The sequence below is a fragment of the Bos grunniens genome, chromosome 23 (genome assembly GCF_055505025.1).
Source record: "Bos grunniens cultivar Pamir isolate PY7600 chromosome 23, Bosgru_T2T1.0, whole genome shotgun sequence".
Lineage (NCBI taxonomy): Eukaryota > Metazoa > Chordata > Mammalia > Artiodactyla > Bovidae > Bos > Bos grunniens.
The window spans coordinates 12,548,130-12,564,484 of NC_141187.1; the positions used below are offsets into that span (position 1 = coordinate 12,548,130).

General features: G+C 43.1%; 1 protein-coding gene across 30 annotated transcripts in view; it reads left to right on the top strand.

Annotated features, from left to right (window-relative positions):
* The first annotated feature begins 2,144 nt into the window (after window positions 1-2,144).
* Window positions 2,145-16,355, top strand: part of RNF8 (ring finger protein 8) — a 44,319-nt gene continuing 30,108 nt past the window's right edge. For 12 of the 30 annotated variants that reach the window (XR_015153140.1, XR_015153143.1, XR_015153141.1 and 9 more), the window contains exons 1-2: window positions 2,145-2,363; window positions 12,018-12,146. Coding sequence is in view for 21 of the 30 variants with exons in the window: in XM_086371490.1 (XP_086227616.1) it covers window positions 2,253-2,363; window positions 12,018-12,146 (240 nt within the window). In the remaining 9 variants the exon portion in view is untranslated. Of the gene's footprint in view, window positions 2,364-2,530; window positions 2,690-9,414; window positions 9,630-12,017; window positions 12,147-16,355 lie in introns of those variants that run through there. The other 18 variants (XR_015153145.1, XR_015153147.1, XM_086371502.1 and 15 more) reach the window with 3 other exon arrangements.

Genomic DNA, 16,355 nt, shown 5'->3' on the forward strand with positions numbered 1-16,355 from the left:
TACCCCAGTATACTTGCCATGAGAATCTCATGGACTGTATAAAAGGCCAATAAATGTTAGCCATTTATTATCTCATTTTGTATGATTCATTATTTAGTATATATATTTTCTGCCAACAGAATTTAAGAAAATTGTTAACCACATACCGAAAAATTAAAAGACGAAAGAGGGCATTGAGTTATTAACAGACATAGTTACTACAGGGAGCAGTTACAAGACTATGCTGGAGAATCAAAGGAAAGAGTCTAAAGTTGTTTGTTTTTTAATTAATAGCTTTGTTGAGGATAATTCATAAAATTCATACATTGGTGGATAAAGAAGATGTATATATATACAATAGAATATTACTAAGGCATAAAATGGAGAAGGAAATGGCAACCCACTCCAGTATTCTTGCCTGGAGAATCCCATGGATGGAGAAGCCTGGTAGGCTGCAGTCCATGGGGTCGCACAGAGTCGGACACAACTGAAGCGACTTGGCAACGGCAGCAAGGCATAAAAAGAATGAAATAATGCCATTTGCAGCAACATGGTGAAACTAGAGATTATCATATTAAGTGAAGTAAGTCAGAAAGAGACAAATACCATATGATATCACTTTTATTGGAATCTAAAAAAAACACACAAATGTTTACAAAACAGAAACAGACTCACAGACTTAGAAAACAAACTTATGGTTACCAAAGGGGAAGGGTAGGGAGAGAGAGAAATTAGAAGTTTGGGATGTGCAACTGCAAACTACTGCTGCTGCTGCTGCTAAGTCACTTCAGTCATGTCTGACTCTGTGCGACCCTGTAGACAGCAGCCCACCAAGGCTCCCCCATCCCTGGGATTCTCCAGGCAAGAACACTGGAGTGGGTTGCCATTTCCTTCTCCAATGCATGAAAGTGAAAATGAAGGTGAAGTCGCTCAGTCGTGTCTGACTCTGTGCGACCCCATGGACTGCAGTCCACCAGGCTCCTGCGTCCATGGGATTTTCCAGGCAAGAGTACCGGAGTGGGGTGCCATTGCATTCTATGCAAACTACTATATATAGAATAAATCACATGGTCCTACTGTATAGCACAAGAATCTATATTCAGTATCCTGTGATAAATCATAATGGGAAAGAATATATATGTATAACTGAGTCACTTTGCTGTGCAGCAGAAATTAACACAATATTGTGAATCTATATATCAATAAAATTTTTTAAAAAATCCATCAGAAATGCATGCTTCAAGGATTTTGCAGTAAATTTATACTCATCACTACAATCCAGTTTCATTTTCACTTATTTACTTATTTTTAATTGAAATATAACTGATGTACGATATTATGTTCCAGTGTATACCACAATCCAGTTTTAGAACAATTCTATCACCTCCGAAAATTCTCTCAAGTCTATTTGCATTCAGCCCTCTGGCTTCCACACTTAGCAGCAGGTAACTGCTTTCTGCCTGGATAGATTTGCCTAATAAAGTCTAAGTTTTTTTTATACTTTTTTTTTTTTTTTGCGGGGGGGGCGGGGGCGGGGAGAGTGGCGGGGGAAGGGTGAGTCGCCCGGCTACACTTGCAGGATTTTTTTTTTTTTGGCAGGATCTTGATTCCCCAACGAGAGACTGAACTGCGCTACCCTGTGTCAGTGGAAGTGAGGAGTCCTAACCACTATGCTGCCAAGGGTTTCCTTTTTTTTTTTTTTTTTTTTTTCAGTCTAAGTTAAAAAAAATAAAGGAGATGGTGCAAAAGAGGTGCTATTTAAAGCAACTTTGATTTAAAACATCACAAGTTAAAAGTTGTTTAATAGTAGGTCATACTTTTAAATAAAGTTATAAAGCAAAATTTTTAAAAAGGAAGGAAAGTGAGAAGAGACTCCAGTTTGTGGAGGCTAAGACTGGGGTAAGGGTTCTACAAAGGGTGGTCAAGGTGTGACAGGAGCATTAGAGTGCCTGGGGCGGGGGTGGGGGGGCAAATGCCGCACCTTGGGCTAGACCACCGTCACCTGGCCTAGACCACCTCACCTGGCCTACATCACCCTCACCTGGGCCACCGGCCGCCAATCGCCCTCCTCTCGCGCAGGCGCAGTGACTCCCGCTTGCTGGCGGGGGCGGGCTGGGGGCGGAGCCCAAGCGAACCTTCACAACGATCGTGAGCCCGTAGCGACTGCTTCTGTCTGTGGTGTAGGTATGGCGCCCGCGAGGAAGCCAAGAGGCGGCGGGAACCCACGTCAGGGTCTCGCTGTGTGCTGACTGCTACCCTGGTCCGAGTGGACTATGGGGGATCCCGGCTCCCTGGTCACGGAAGGCCGCGCGGGTGAACGGAGCTGGTGCTTGCGGCGAGTGGGGATGAACACCGAGTGGCTGCTGCTGGAGGATGGCAACGAGGTGAGCGGGAGGGGTCTTCTTGAGGCGAGGGAAGGGGTTTGGAGGAGGCTGGGGTCCCAGGGTGGCCTTGTGTCCGGGCGGGAGGGATGAACCGGAAGGAGGAGTTGGGAGAAGTAGAGGAGAGCGGTGAGGGGTGGGAGGGGTGAGGAGGGAACGGAGAAAGGCACCTGGTGCGAGAGGTTTGGAGGCGGGGGGCGGGGGCGGTCTCAGGTGGGAGGTGTGCGGGAGAAAAGATGGCCCCTTGGACAGCGCCCTAGGCCCAAGGGCCGAGCTGGGCCAGGTGTCTGGGTTGCGGGAAGGAGCCTGGTCGAGGGGCAGAGCGAAAGGTGAGCGTAGAGGCTGTGAGGACTGCTGGGGTTTCGAGGGGAAAGGAGACGACTGTGGGTCTCACGGAGCGCGACGGCGCCCGCTCGGGTGGCGGAACTGGGAGGCGGAGCTGCCCGGACTTCCGAGAATCATGGAGCCGCCCGGGGTCTGAGAGGGAAGCTCGGAGGACTGCTGAGAGAGGAAACTTTCTCGAGTTTATTTTGAAAACGATTGCGAGTTTGGGGTAGTGTCCCTTAAAATACCCAGGCTTTAACGTAAAAGTGTCTTTTTCTTTACTAGTTCATGAGAATTGACGCTTTGATGTGGGCCACAATTCTGTGAGTCTCGGTACAGCCCATTGGCACCTCCTAGGTTGGGGTAGGGCTTCAGAAATATGAGAATTCTCACCAGAGGCCGTTTATGACGTTCTCTGGTGCTGTCATAAATGCAAAACAAAGACACTTGAGAGGTGAGGCACGGTTTCGGTTGGGGGCCGCTAGGCCTGAGGTGGTGGTTTTACAGAGGATGATGGGAGAGAGCGGGAAAAGAGAATGCAGTGTACTTGGAAAGGATAGCTAGATCAGGCACCATTTTGGGGTGACTGGGAACCGTTTTGGTTTTGGAAACATTTGTGTGAAGGACAAAGAAGTCTTTAGGTAATTTTGTATGTTTAATTAAAATTTTCCTGTAAGTTAAGTAATCTCGGTTCAGTCTCTTGGGTATTTATTGAGTACTTACATTGTTTGGTATAGTACGAGAGGGATAAATAATGACTTCTATTCTCAAAGAGTTCACTGCTTGAATGGGGAAAGGAGGGTTTTATACAATGAAGCAATTTGAGAACATCCATGCAGAGGCTAATCAAGTGCCAAGCTGTGGTTTATTTAGTATTAAGGAAAAGAAGGCAGCACGGTTGTCTGAGAAGGCTTTACAAATAAGTGAGAAAAGGAGAGAACCAAAAGGCAAGGGAGAAAGGGAAACAAACACTCAACTGAATGCGGAGTTCCAGACAATAGCAAGGAGAGATAAGAAAGCCTTCTTAAGTGATCAGTGCAAAGAAATAGAGTAAAACAATAGAATGGGAAAGACCAGAGATCTCCTCAAGAAAATTGGAAATGTCAAGGGGAACATTTCATGTACAGATGGGCACGATAAACGACAGAAACAGTAAGGACCTAACAGAAGAGATTAAGAAGAGGTGGCAAGAATACACAGAAGAACTATACAAAAAAGGTCTTAATGACCCAGATAACCACAACGGTGTGGTCACTGACCTAAAGCCAGACATCCTGGAGTGTGAAGTCAAGTGGGCATTAGGAAGCATTACTACAAACAAAGCCAGTAGATGTGACAGAGTTCCAGCTGAGCTATTTCAAATCCTAAGAGATAATGTTGTAAAAGTGCTGCACTCAGTATGTCAGCAAATTTGGAAAAGTCAACAGCCGCCACAGGACTGAAAAAAGTTAGTTTTCATTCTAGTCCCAAAGGACAATGCCAGAGAATGTTCAAACTACTGTACAGTTGCACTCATTTCACATACTAGCAAGGTAATGCTCAAAATCCTTCAGCAGTACATGAACTGAGAACTTCCACATGTACCAGGTAAATTTAGAAAAGGCAGAGGAACAAGAGATCAAATTTCCTGTATCTGTTGGGTCACGGAGAAAACAAGGGAATTCCGGAAAAACATCTATTTCTGATTCATTGACTATACTGAAGCCTTTGACTGTGTGGATCACAACGAACTGTGGGAAATTCTTAAAGAGATGGAAATACCAGACCACCTTACCTGTCTCTTGAGAATCCTATGTGCAGGTCAAGAAGCAACAGTTAGAACCTGACATGAAACAACAGACTGATTCAAAATTGGGAAAGTAGTACATCAAGGCTGTATATCATCACCTTGGTTAGTTAACTTTTATGCAGAGTACATCATGCAAAATTCTGGGCTGGATGAATCACGAGCTAGAATCAAGTTTGCTAGGAGAAGTAAACTCAGATATGCAGATGATATCACTCTAATGGCAGAAAGTGAAGAACTGAAGAGCCTCTTGATGAAAGTGAAGAGGAGAGTGAAAAAACTGGCTTAAAGCTCAGCATTCAAAAAACTAAGATCATGGCGTCCAGTCCCATCACTTCATGGCAAGTAGATGGAGATAGAGTAGAAACAGCAACACATTTTATTTTCTTGGGCTCCAAAATCACTGTGGATTGTGACTGCAATCGTGAAATTGAAAGATGCTTGCTCCTTGGAAAGAAAGCTGTGACAAACCTAGACAACGTATTAAAAAGCAGGGACATCACTTTGCCAGAAAAGTCCATATAGTTAAAGCTGTGGTTTTTCCAGTAGTCATGTACAGATGTGAGAGTTGGATCATAAAATAGTTTGAGTGCCATAGAATTGATGCTTTCAAATTGTGGTGTTGGAGACGACTTGCTGCTGCTGCTGCTAAGTTGCTTCAGTTGTGTCCAACTCTATGTGACCCCATAGACGGCAGCCCACCAGGCTCCGCCATCCCTGTTATTCTCCAGGCAAGAATACTGGAGTGGGTTGTCATTTCTTTCTCCAAATCGTAAAAGTGAAAGTGAAGTCTCGAGTCATGTCTGACTCTTAGCGACCTCATGGACTGCAGCCTACCAGGCTCCTCCGTCCATGGCATTCTCCAGGCAAGAGTACTGGAGTGGGTTGGCATTGCCTTCTCTGAGAAGACTCTTGAGAGTCCCTTAGACTGCGAGATTAAACCAGTAAATCCTAAAGGAAATCAACCCTGAATATTCATTGGAAGGACTGATGCTGAAGCACCAATACTTTGACCACCTGATGCAAAAGAACTAACTCCTTAGAAAAGACCTTGATGCTGGGAAAGATTGAGAGCAGGAGGAGGAGCAACAGAGGGTGAGATAGTTGGGTAGCATTACCGACTCAGTCGATATGAGTTTGAGCAAATTCCAGAAGATAGTGAAGGACAGAGAAGCCTGACACGCTGTAGTTCATGGGGTCTCAAAGAGTCAGACATGATTTAGCAACTGAACAACAACATCCTAAGAACAGTCAGAGGAGGCATTCAAGTTCAGCCTTAAATATTGCTAGATTTGGTGATTATAAAGGATTACTTGTATGCTGTGAATTGAAGAACACCCGGAAGATACCTGTGCCCCCAAATCTCTCTCTCTCTGTGTTATCAGTGCCTAAAAGTCCACATTAGGCCTTCTTTCTTTCAGTTTGAGAGCATTGACCTTCCCTGCGTGGCCCTTTCCAAAAGCATATACTTTGGGGAAGGTTTTTTTTTTAATTAATTCATTTATTTGATCTTAGTTACGGTATGCAGGATCTTCACTGCATCATGCAGGATCTTTTATTGTGGCGTGTGGGCTCAGTAGTTGTGGTGTGCAGGCTTAGTTGCTCCACAGCATGTGGGATCTTAGTTCCCCTACCAGGGATTGAACCCACATCCCTCTGCATTGCAAGGCAGATTCTTAATCACTGGACCACCAGGGAAGTCTCCCTACTTTGGGGAAGTTTAACAAATGACGATACTTAACACCTGCATGATAGTAACTATACCTTACTTGCTATAGGGCCAAACTTTCACGTACATCACTTAATGCAAGCCCTGCACATGTACCACACCCACACACAACCCTATAAGGAATTTAGTAGTCATGTTAATTCATTCTTTAAGATTCAGTTGCCATGGGGACTTACCTGACCATCCAGTGGTTAACACTCTGCCCTTCAAATGCACGGGGCACGGGTTCCATCCCTGGTTGGGAAACTAAGATTCCACATGCTGCACAGCCCACCCAACTTTCCCCACCCCCATTAAAAAAAGAAAAAATTTCAGTTGTGATGCATTAATTCATTGCTTCTGAATAGCTTGGTAGTACTGAGAATCTTGGGGAGGGTGCAGGCGGAAAGAGTTAAAGACTCTGCAGCAAGGGCAAGGGGACTATAAAGTGCTCCTATACATATTTTAAACTATCGGATAATTTTTTGTGAGGCTACCTCTAATGGGGCTCTCCTCATAGGCCTGGCTGTCTGCAGGTCGGATCTTAGGAAATGGTTCGTACACAGCATGCAGTGGGTATGAGCAGAGCTAGAGTCAAAGCCAAGACGTGATGTCTTGCTAATTGTAACAGTCCCCAAACCATAGCACAGGATGGTGCACACAAGATTTTAGGAGGTATGCTGATACCATTTAGTTACAACAGCAGAGTAAGGTCAGTTTCTTGCCTTCCCAGTTCCCCCAAAGTCTCAGCTGTAATAATGAAAGTTCCTCTCATTTCACTGAAGGAAATACTGTAGCAAATTGTCTGCCTGAATGGGTGTCTTTAAATTTCTTAAACCAATCAAGAGAGCTTGGTAGAAAAACAGATAGACTTATTGCAAATTAGCTAGTTCCCAGGCCCTATAAATATCTATGCCTTTGGGGAAAACCATTGTATCTTCATTTTTCTTTTTTTCTTCTCTTGTATTTGGTTTTCACGAAGCTCTTTGCCCTAGTGAAAGTGAAAGTCACTCAGTTGTGTCCAACTCTTTGTGACCCCATGGATTATACAGTCCATGAAATTCTCCAGGCCAGAATATTGGAGTGGGTAGCCATTCCCTTCTTCAGGGGTTCTTCCCAACCCAGGGATTGAACCCAGGTTTCCCACATTACAGGCAGATTCTTTATCAGCTGAGCCACCAGGGAAGCCCTAAGAGAGTTGTTAAAAGGGAAAGGATCATCCAAGAGGAGTTGATGGTCATTTGGGATACAGTAGGAGTCATGCCTGGGCTTCTCCGGTGGCTCAGTGGTATCTGCCTGCAATGAAGGAGTCGCAGGAGACGCTGGTTTGATCCCTGGGTCTGGGAGATCCCCTGGAGAAGGCATGGCAACCCATGCCAGTATTCTTACTGGAGAATCCCAAGGACAGAGGAGCCTGGTAGGCTACAGCCCATAGGGTTGCAGAGTCGGACACGACTGAAGCAACTTAGCATACACGCATGCAGGAGTCATGCCTAGGAGGAAAGCATTAGTAAAGGTGGGTAAGGACAGGATTAACTTGTAGGCTAATACTGTCAGTAAGTGAAGAGGCTGGCACAACTTTGTAAATGGAAACAACCCATAGCCGTTAATTGATAATTTGTTGGCATTCAGTTCCCTTGGGAAATTTACTTTTATGTTATGAATGATGATGGATATTCAGATAAGCTCATGCAGACTCTGACCATGGTGTAGATGAATTATCAGTGTATCAGGGTATATTCTAGGACCAGATAGTGAAGGGAAAGACAAAAAAGTGTTTCCTTCTTTTCCTGGATTCAGAGTTCATAGGCAATTTCAGAAAGAGCACTCATTATTCCCTTTTTTGTATTATTTTCTCCAGGCTACCCATAATGGCAGTCTGTCTCCCCTCAAATATTAAAGTGGAATATTGAATACTTTCTTGCTAGAAATAAAGCTACCTAAATGGAAATTCTTATTGAATATGGATGACAAATCCTTAACATTCCATTTTTAAAGGATAGGTGTGTTCAGAGGAACTTCTATAATTAATTTCTGGCAAACTGTCAAAACATTGAGAAACTTCAGACTCAGGATTTTGGTTGAGGTGATCACTACATTTTAAAGGCAAACAAGTCAGATTTGTAAGGTTCCTGGCTGCTGCTCCGTGGTTTCCAGTGGTAATAACCCATTTTCCAACTTCTGACCTAAAAAACACCCATCTCCTGGAATCCAGGAGGACTCATAAGCAAGATCTCTTTATTCTTCCATTTATTCACAAATATTTACTGAGCAGAAAGAGGCTCTAAGGAGTACAGAAATACTGTGGTACACAAGATGGATAAGGTCCCTGCTCATGAAATTTAAATTCTAAATATAAATTTAGAAAAACAAAAGTAGACAAAAATAAGTGAAACAAGCAAGGTAATTTTGGATTGTGGTAAGCACATGCTAATAATGTGAAGGGATGCAATGGCGAGGGAAGGAGCAGGCAGCAACTTTAGATCAGGTAATCAGGGTTAGGCCTCTGAGGAGCTGAAACTTGAAAGATGGGAAGGAGCCCATGCAAATGTTTGAAAGAAGAATGTTCTAATCAGAGGAGACAGGTGAAAATACCCTCAGGTAGAAGTCAGTGTTTCTAACCATGATGTGAGATAAACTGAAGAGATGGAGTTAGGACATTGAGCGCCTTAGAGACTGTGGAAGGAAGGAGAATTTTAAGAAAGGGGAAGACATGGTTTAAGGTTTTTATATTGCTACTCTAGCTACTGTGTAAAGAATGGGGGCTAGCACAGGAGCAAAAACAGCGTACCTAGAGGAAGCAGTGTGGTTTGAATTAAGATAGAGGCCACTGATAGAAGTGAACAGATTTAGGGCATATTTGAATTAACAGCCAGTAGATTTTGCTGATGATTTGAATGTGGATCCGGATGAGGGACATGGATGGCTCCTGGGTTTGAGGCTAAGCAGTGGGTTGGGTGGTTGTATGAGTTACTGAGATGAGAGTTTGTGGGGAGGAATAGATTGGGGCAAAGAGCTGTGGTGCTTTTTGAGGGACTGAGGACAGGAATTATTTTGAAAGAATTTCAAAAGGAACAAAAGGGGCATCTTTTAGAAAACCACAGACTATTTGGCTTAATATTCCCAGGTAAGGTTGGGGTTATAGATCATTAAAGAGGTGACTTGTGTACCAAGAAGAAAAAGCAGCAAATTCTGTGATCTGGATTCCAGAAGAATCTTATTTCCTTCCTTCACAGGGTTATTATGAACTCGACTGGTTTGTCAAAAAAATATGTTAGATGTGAACTGGGAGTTCATTGCAACCTGTCCTTATGGATAAAATGGAAAATAAAGACTTTTTCATCTTTTGGTTGAACTATAACTGTTGAAAGTGAAGTTGCTCAGTCTTGTCTGACTCTGTGACTCCATGGACTGTAGCCTACCAGACTTCTCCGTCCATGGCGTTTTCCAGGTAAGAGTACTGGAGTGGGTTGCCGTTTCCTTCTCCAGAGGATCTTCCCCACCCAGGGATCGAACCCAGGTCTTCTGCCCAGTGGGCAGATGCTTTACCCTCTTGAGACACTAGGGATGGCTCAACTGGTAAAGAAGCCGCCTGCAATGCGGGAGACCTGGGTTCGATCCCTGGGTCAGGAAGATCCCCTGGAGAAGGTCATGGCTACCCACTCCAGTATTCTGGCCTGGAAAATTCCATGGACTATATAGTCCATGGGGTCACAAAGAGTCGGACACAACTGAGCGACTTTCATTTCATACCTGTTGAAGGCGATCGCTGAATTGTGTGGTAGAATGTTTACTAGACTGTCCTGAGAGCTTTGCCTTTGGTTGCAGCCTATTTTAATCTTTTTATCTGTATCTTGAATGAAGGTACAGAGGGCATCATATCAATTTGGTGGGTGACTCAAGCTGGAAGAGATACTGAGTATGTCTGATGGCAGATGAAAAATTTAGAAAGGTCTTGACAAGCTCATGATAGGCTGAACTAACAAGATGAAATTTAATAGGAATCAATTGATCCTGCACTGGAATCCAACTAGTCAAATTCAGGATAGAAGAGACATGATTTAGCATAAAAATTTTTAGGGGAGGGTTCAGTTCAGTCACTTAGTCATGTCCAACTCTTTTTGACCCCATGGACTGCAGCATGCCAGGCTTCCTTGTCCATCACCAACTCCCGGAACTTGCTCAAACTCTGGTCCATTAAGTCAGTGATGCCATCCAACCATCTCATCCTCTGTCATCCCCTTCTCCTCCTGCCTTCAGTCTTTTCTAGCATCAAAGTCTTTTCCAATGAGTCAGTTCTTTGAATCAGGTGGCCAAAGTATTGGAGTTTCAGCTTCAGCATCAGTCCTTCTATGAATATTTCCTAAAGGACTGATTTCCTTTAGGATTGATTGGTTTGGGCTTCTTGCAGTCCAAGGGACTCTCGAGTCTTCTCCAATACCACAGTTCAAAAGCATCAGTTCTTTGGTGCTCGGCTTACTTTCCTTCTTTCTTTCAGGGGAGGATTAGACCAAGAGATCTAATTATTCCTCAGCCTAAGGATACATTGACAGTGTGATATATCTGCCATGAAAGCCAATGCATTTTATATGCTCCAGTGATAATATCTAGGACTGGGAAAGTGATACCTGCATCCATCTGTGTAATAAAAATTAGGTTTATTTTTCTTGATGTGGCATCCAGGAATAAAAGCAAACCAGAGGTCTCTTCACAGACCCATAGGATGGCAGAAAGACTCAAACCTATGCCATGGAGTTACTTCGAAGTAATTGGAAACACAGGGTCAAGAAAAGGGAAGATTCGATAGATACTTCATAGCTGCCATGTGAAAAGGGGGGATTGGAGATTTTTCTGGTGGTGCCCAGAGCAGAGCCTGGGTCAAAGAATGGAATTTATAGGAAGAAAGAGGCCAAGTCAGAGCCATTAAAAAATTGGAGAGACTGTCTTGTATAGAAGCTATAGTTCTTGGCAGTGTTTAAGACTAGTTGATGGGGGTGTGTAGAAAGGAATCCTCCATCCTATGAGTGGCCTTTCAGAATCTGAAGATTTAACTTCAGGACCAGGGACCAGGTTTGATCACTCAAGAGCTTTTGTACAGCAGAGTTTTATTAAAGTGAAAAGAGACAGGAAAGCTTCTATGTAGATATCAGAGGGGGATGGAGAGCCCCCCTTCCCGAGTGTTAGCAAGGGAGTTATATACTTTTTAACTAGTTATTAAAATAATAAATCAAAAGAATGTCTCAAGGTTGTAAAGATCTTACTAGACCTACTCCCATAATTTACATTTTAAGATAACAGGATTAGCCAGAAGGTTTTCAGGAAGGAGAAACTGTCCTCAAGCAGGATACGTTGTTGTTATATAATCCTTAGTACGAAGTTTAAACTGAGTTGTTTGTTGTGTAATTATCAGTTCTGGGCTTAAAGGAAAAAATGTTATATGTGACTAAGACTAAGGAATGTAGAGGGAAAAAAAAAAGTTTGTCCTTTCCTCCTCCTCGAGAACCCTAGACCCCTGTCTCTGCTTCGAGAGCCCCAGACCCCTTTCTCCTCTTCGGGGACCCCGACTTCTGATCAACCTGCCTAGGAATTGACTCTCATTAACCAACCCTAATACTCCATGGCTAACTCCGTTCAACTATCTCATCACAGCTTTTTGCCTTTTTCTACTCAGTGGCTCCAGTGGCAAATGAAGGAGGAGATGGCTAACGATCTATTTGGGGTTTGTGGGAGTCTGGTTTCATAAGTCAAGACTTGTGAATACTGCTGGTTGACAAGACGGTAAAGGACCTCCTTTTTCAGTGCCGTGGCTGATTGTGTCTCTTTGTTATTATCTTCCTAGGTGACTGTAGGGCGAGGATTTGGTGTTACATACCAGTTGGTATCAAAAATCTGCCCTCTGATGATTTCCCGAAACCACTGTATTTTGAAACAGAATGCTGAGGGCCAGTGGACAATTAAGGACAACAAGGTACAGTAATCCAGAGAAGCCTAGATACTTTTATTGGATTTTTAAAAATTTTTATTTATTTTTAATTGGAGGATAATTGCTTTACAATATTGTGTTGGTTTCTGCCATATATCAATGTGAATCAATCATAGGTATATGTATATCCCCTCCCTCTTGAATCTCCCTCCTGCCTATTTATTTTTAGGTTAGGGTTTTTTCCCTCCTTCAAGGTAATACATGGTACAAAATTAAAAGATTAGAAAATGTATCTTCTACCATAGCTACTTACTTGTCTTGCCCAGAGATGGCTACTTCTCTATGCTGCCAGAGGTTAGATTATGCCAAAATAAGTTACTTTGTAAGGAACATCTGGGCTTCCCTGGTGGCTCAATGGTAAAGAGTCCATCTGCCAATGCAGGAGATGAGGGTTCGATCCCTGGGTCAGGAAAATCCCCTGGAGAAAGAAATGGCAACCCATTCCAGTATTCTTGCTTGGGAAATCCCACGGACTGAGGAGCCTGGGGGCTGCAATCCATGTGGTCACAAAAGAGTGCAGCATGAGGTAGCGACTGAACAGCAAAGGAACACCTGTGTTGGGGCAATAGGTCCTGTTCCAGAAACTAAGTTACCAGGGAGTTTCGTCTCTTGTGAGTCAAAGGTCCAGAGACCTTGGGAATCTGATGATGATTCTAGGGTACACCTGTGATTCAGGGCATGGGGAACAGGAGGAGCTGCACTGATTACACTTGCTCCTTCTCTTCCCCCTCCTTTCCTACAGCAAACCCCGTCCCTCACTTTTAACATGTTTCATGTATTAGTGCTCTAATCTAAGGAAGATTTCCTTAACTTTTTTTTTTTTTTTTGCTTGAAACAAATTTGAAAACCACAAATACTAAGGAAGTTGAAATAATGTATAGACCCAGCAATTAGGAAGTACCTGAAGTGCATATGTGAAATTTGTACCTAAAGTGCAAATACAGTGAAAATATAGATTGTGAAGTGAGAGAAATTCTACTGTAACCAGTTAAGGATTAGGAAGTATGAAATGTCTTTTGACACCACTTTGCACTGCTCTGGTTGAAAGGATTTTAAAGATACCTGTTAGGAGGAAGGGTATTAAGATGATTCTGAGACCATTTCCAACAGGTGTGGGGGATTTCCCTCCCTACCCCGCATCTGTCTACCTGAGATAGCATCAGATTCTACAGATAGAGGGCTCAGTCCCACAAGACTGCTTTCCACTTCAGATACGAGTCACAACCCCAGGTTAACTAACATCTGTGTTTCTGACTGGTTATACGTTGGAGGTTCCAAGGACCCTGTCCTTGAACTTTGGGTGCCAGTTGCAAGTCCAGGTTTTAACCTGTACTTCTGGCTGACTGGCTAAATCAGAGGTTCCCATGGCCACCTCCCATTTTGGATATAATTAATCAGCTTCAGAGTGATTCACAACTCAGGAATACATTTTCTTACATTTACCGGTTTATTGTAAAAGGATATGGTCAGGGATACAGGTGAACATCCTCATGAAAAAGATGTTATCACTTCAATTCAGTCGCTCAGTCGTGTCCGACTCTTTGTGACCCTTGTCCATCACCAACTCCTGGAGCTTGCTCAAACTCATGTCCATTGAGTCAGTGATGCCATCCAACCATCTCTTCTTCTGTCGTCCCCTTCTCCTGCCTTCAATCTTTCCCAGCATGAGGGTCTTTTCCAATGAGTCAGTTCTTTGCATCAGGTGGCCAAAGTATTGGAGCTTCAGCATCAGTCCTTCCATGAATATTCAGGACTGATTTCCTTTAGGGTTGTATATGGGAAAATACACAGAGCTTCCCTGCTTAAACCCCATCCTTTTGGGTTTTTATGGAGACTTTATTATATATGTGTAATTGATTGAATTACTGGCCAGTGATGATCAACCTCTAGCCTCTCTCCCCTCCCAGGGCTTGAGGGGTGGGACTGAAATCTGATGTTAACTAAGATAGACTGAGTTCCAGCCCTCCAGTCACTGGATTGGTTCCCTTGGCAGCCAGACCTCGTAGGTGCCCCTGGGGCATTCCAAAAGTCACCTCATTAACATAACAAAGAATACCTTGATCTCTCTTACCACTTAGGAAATTTCAAGGGTTTTAGAAACTCTGTGCTAGAAATGGGGATGAATACCAAATATATATTTCTTATTATAATTCATAGTATCACAGGTATCCTGCTGGCCTGCCCAGCAGCCTTATTTTGCATGCATAAAACTGCTAGATTTAAGCTGTTGGAGAAAGTATCTTCCTGCACTAGGATTAAGTTGAGTTGGCATGGTGTTGAAGGAGAGCATAAATGTTAAGTAAATTGGTTTGGCACTCTTGGCAAGGCACCGTGAGCAGAATAGAAATTGGCACTGGAAAGGGGACGTTAGAGATGATGTAGTTTAACCCCTTCTGGGGACACTTGAGTCTGAACAAACCTTGCTGCTTGGGGCAATGCAGCTTTCCGCCTCCCAGCAAGCAGCTAGAGCAGTGGTTCTCAACTGTTTCCAATTTTGCCCATACATGGGATACTTTATAAAAATACTGATGGTATCACGTTAAAATTAAGAATTTCCATTCACCAAAATATATCAAGAGAGAGAAAGCATGCTCAAAGTGGAAGATACTTGCTAAAGATACAATCAGTGAAGGGCTTATACTTGGATGGGTGTGTGTGTGCGCGCGCGCGCGCATGCGCGCGCTTAGTTGCTCAGTTGTGTCCAACTCTTTGCAACCCCATGGACTGCAGCCCACTAGGCCCTTCTGTCCATGGGGCTTCTCCAGGCAAGAATACTGGAGTGGGTTGCCATGCCCTCCTCCAGGGGATCTTCCCAACCCAGGGATCAAACCCAGGTCTCCGGCATTGCAGGCGGATTCTTTACCATCTGAGCCACTGGATGTATACAGAACTCCAAATCAATAAGAAAAAGAAAGATAACCCAGTTTTAAAAATGGGCAAGAACCAGGCACTTCACAAAAGATTCTGTCCGATTGTTCCGTATCCATGAAACATTGTTCAGCTTCATTAATGATCTGTGAAATACATAATGGAATACCACGACACACCCTGTTGTCAGAGTAACTATAATTGCATTTTAATGATGCCATATATTTACACAGGTATGGAGCCAAGTAGTCTTTTGATAGAAATGTAAATAGATACAACTATTTTGGAAAATTATTTGTCATTATTTATTAAAGTGTGTGTATGTATATATGTATACATACATACATACATACATACATTGTTGTTGTGTAGTGCTAAGTCATGTTCCACTCTTGTGACCCCATGGATTGTGGCTCCCAGGCTCCTCTGTCCGTGGGATTTCCCATGCAAGATTGGAGTGGGTTGCCATTTCTTTCTCCAGGGGGTCTCCCGTCCCAGAGTTTGAACCCATGTCTCCTGCATTGGTAGGTAGATTCTTTACCACTGAGCCATCTGGGAAGCTCTGACACACACACACACCACACACACCACACACCACATACACACCACACACCACATACACACCACACACACACACCACACACACACACCACACACACCACACACACACACCACACACACCACACACACCACACACACCACACACACCACACACACACACCACACACACCACACACACACACACACAATATTTTCACTCCCAGGGAAGCAACCCAAATATCTTTCAACAGTAGAATGGATAAATAAACTATGGAATATTCTTTTTTTTTTTTCCCTTGGGAAAAGATGTTTGTTTTATATTTTCTTCTCTTCAGATTGTGGAGTAAAGCTGTGATAGATATTATGAAATGATGAACACGAATATTTTGAGGGGTCCTGTCATTTTCACTTTTGTTTGCTTCACCGTCTTTTTCTTTTTTACAATAGTAGAAGATATTTATCAGTTTTCACAATCAATAGCCAGACAAAAAAATAAAAGATAATTACATTAACCTCCAATTAAAATAAATAAATTCATATTTTTAAAAAAGATAATTACAGTTGCAAGTCACAATGATAACATGATTAGAATAATTACATACAATTTGGGGGGTGAAGCAGAGTGATGTGGTAAGTGGAAGTGCGTTCATGCACATGTTTTCATCTGCTCAGCCAGTCTATGTCTTTTGGTTGGTGCATTTTAATTCATTTACATTTAAGGTAATTTTCAATATGTATGATCCTATTACCATTTTCTTAATTGTTTCAGGTTTATTTTGTGTAGGT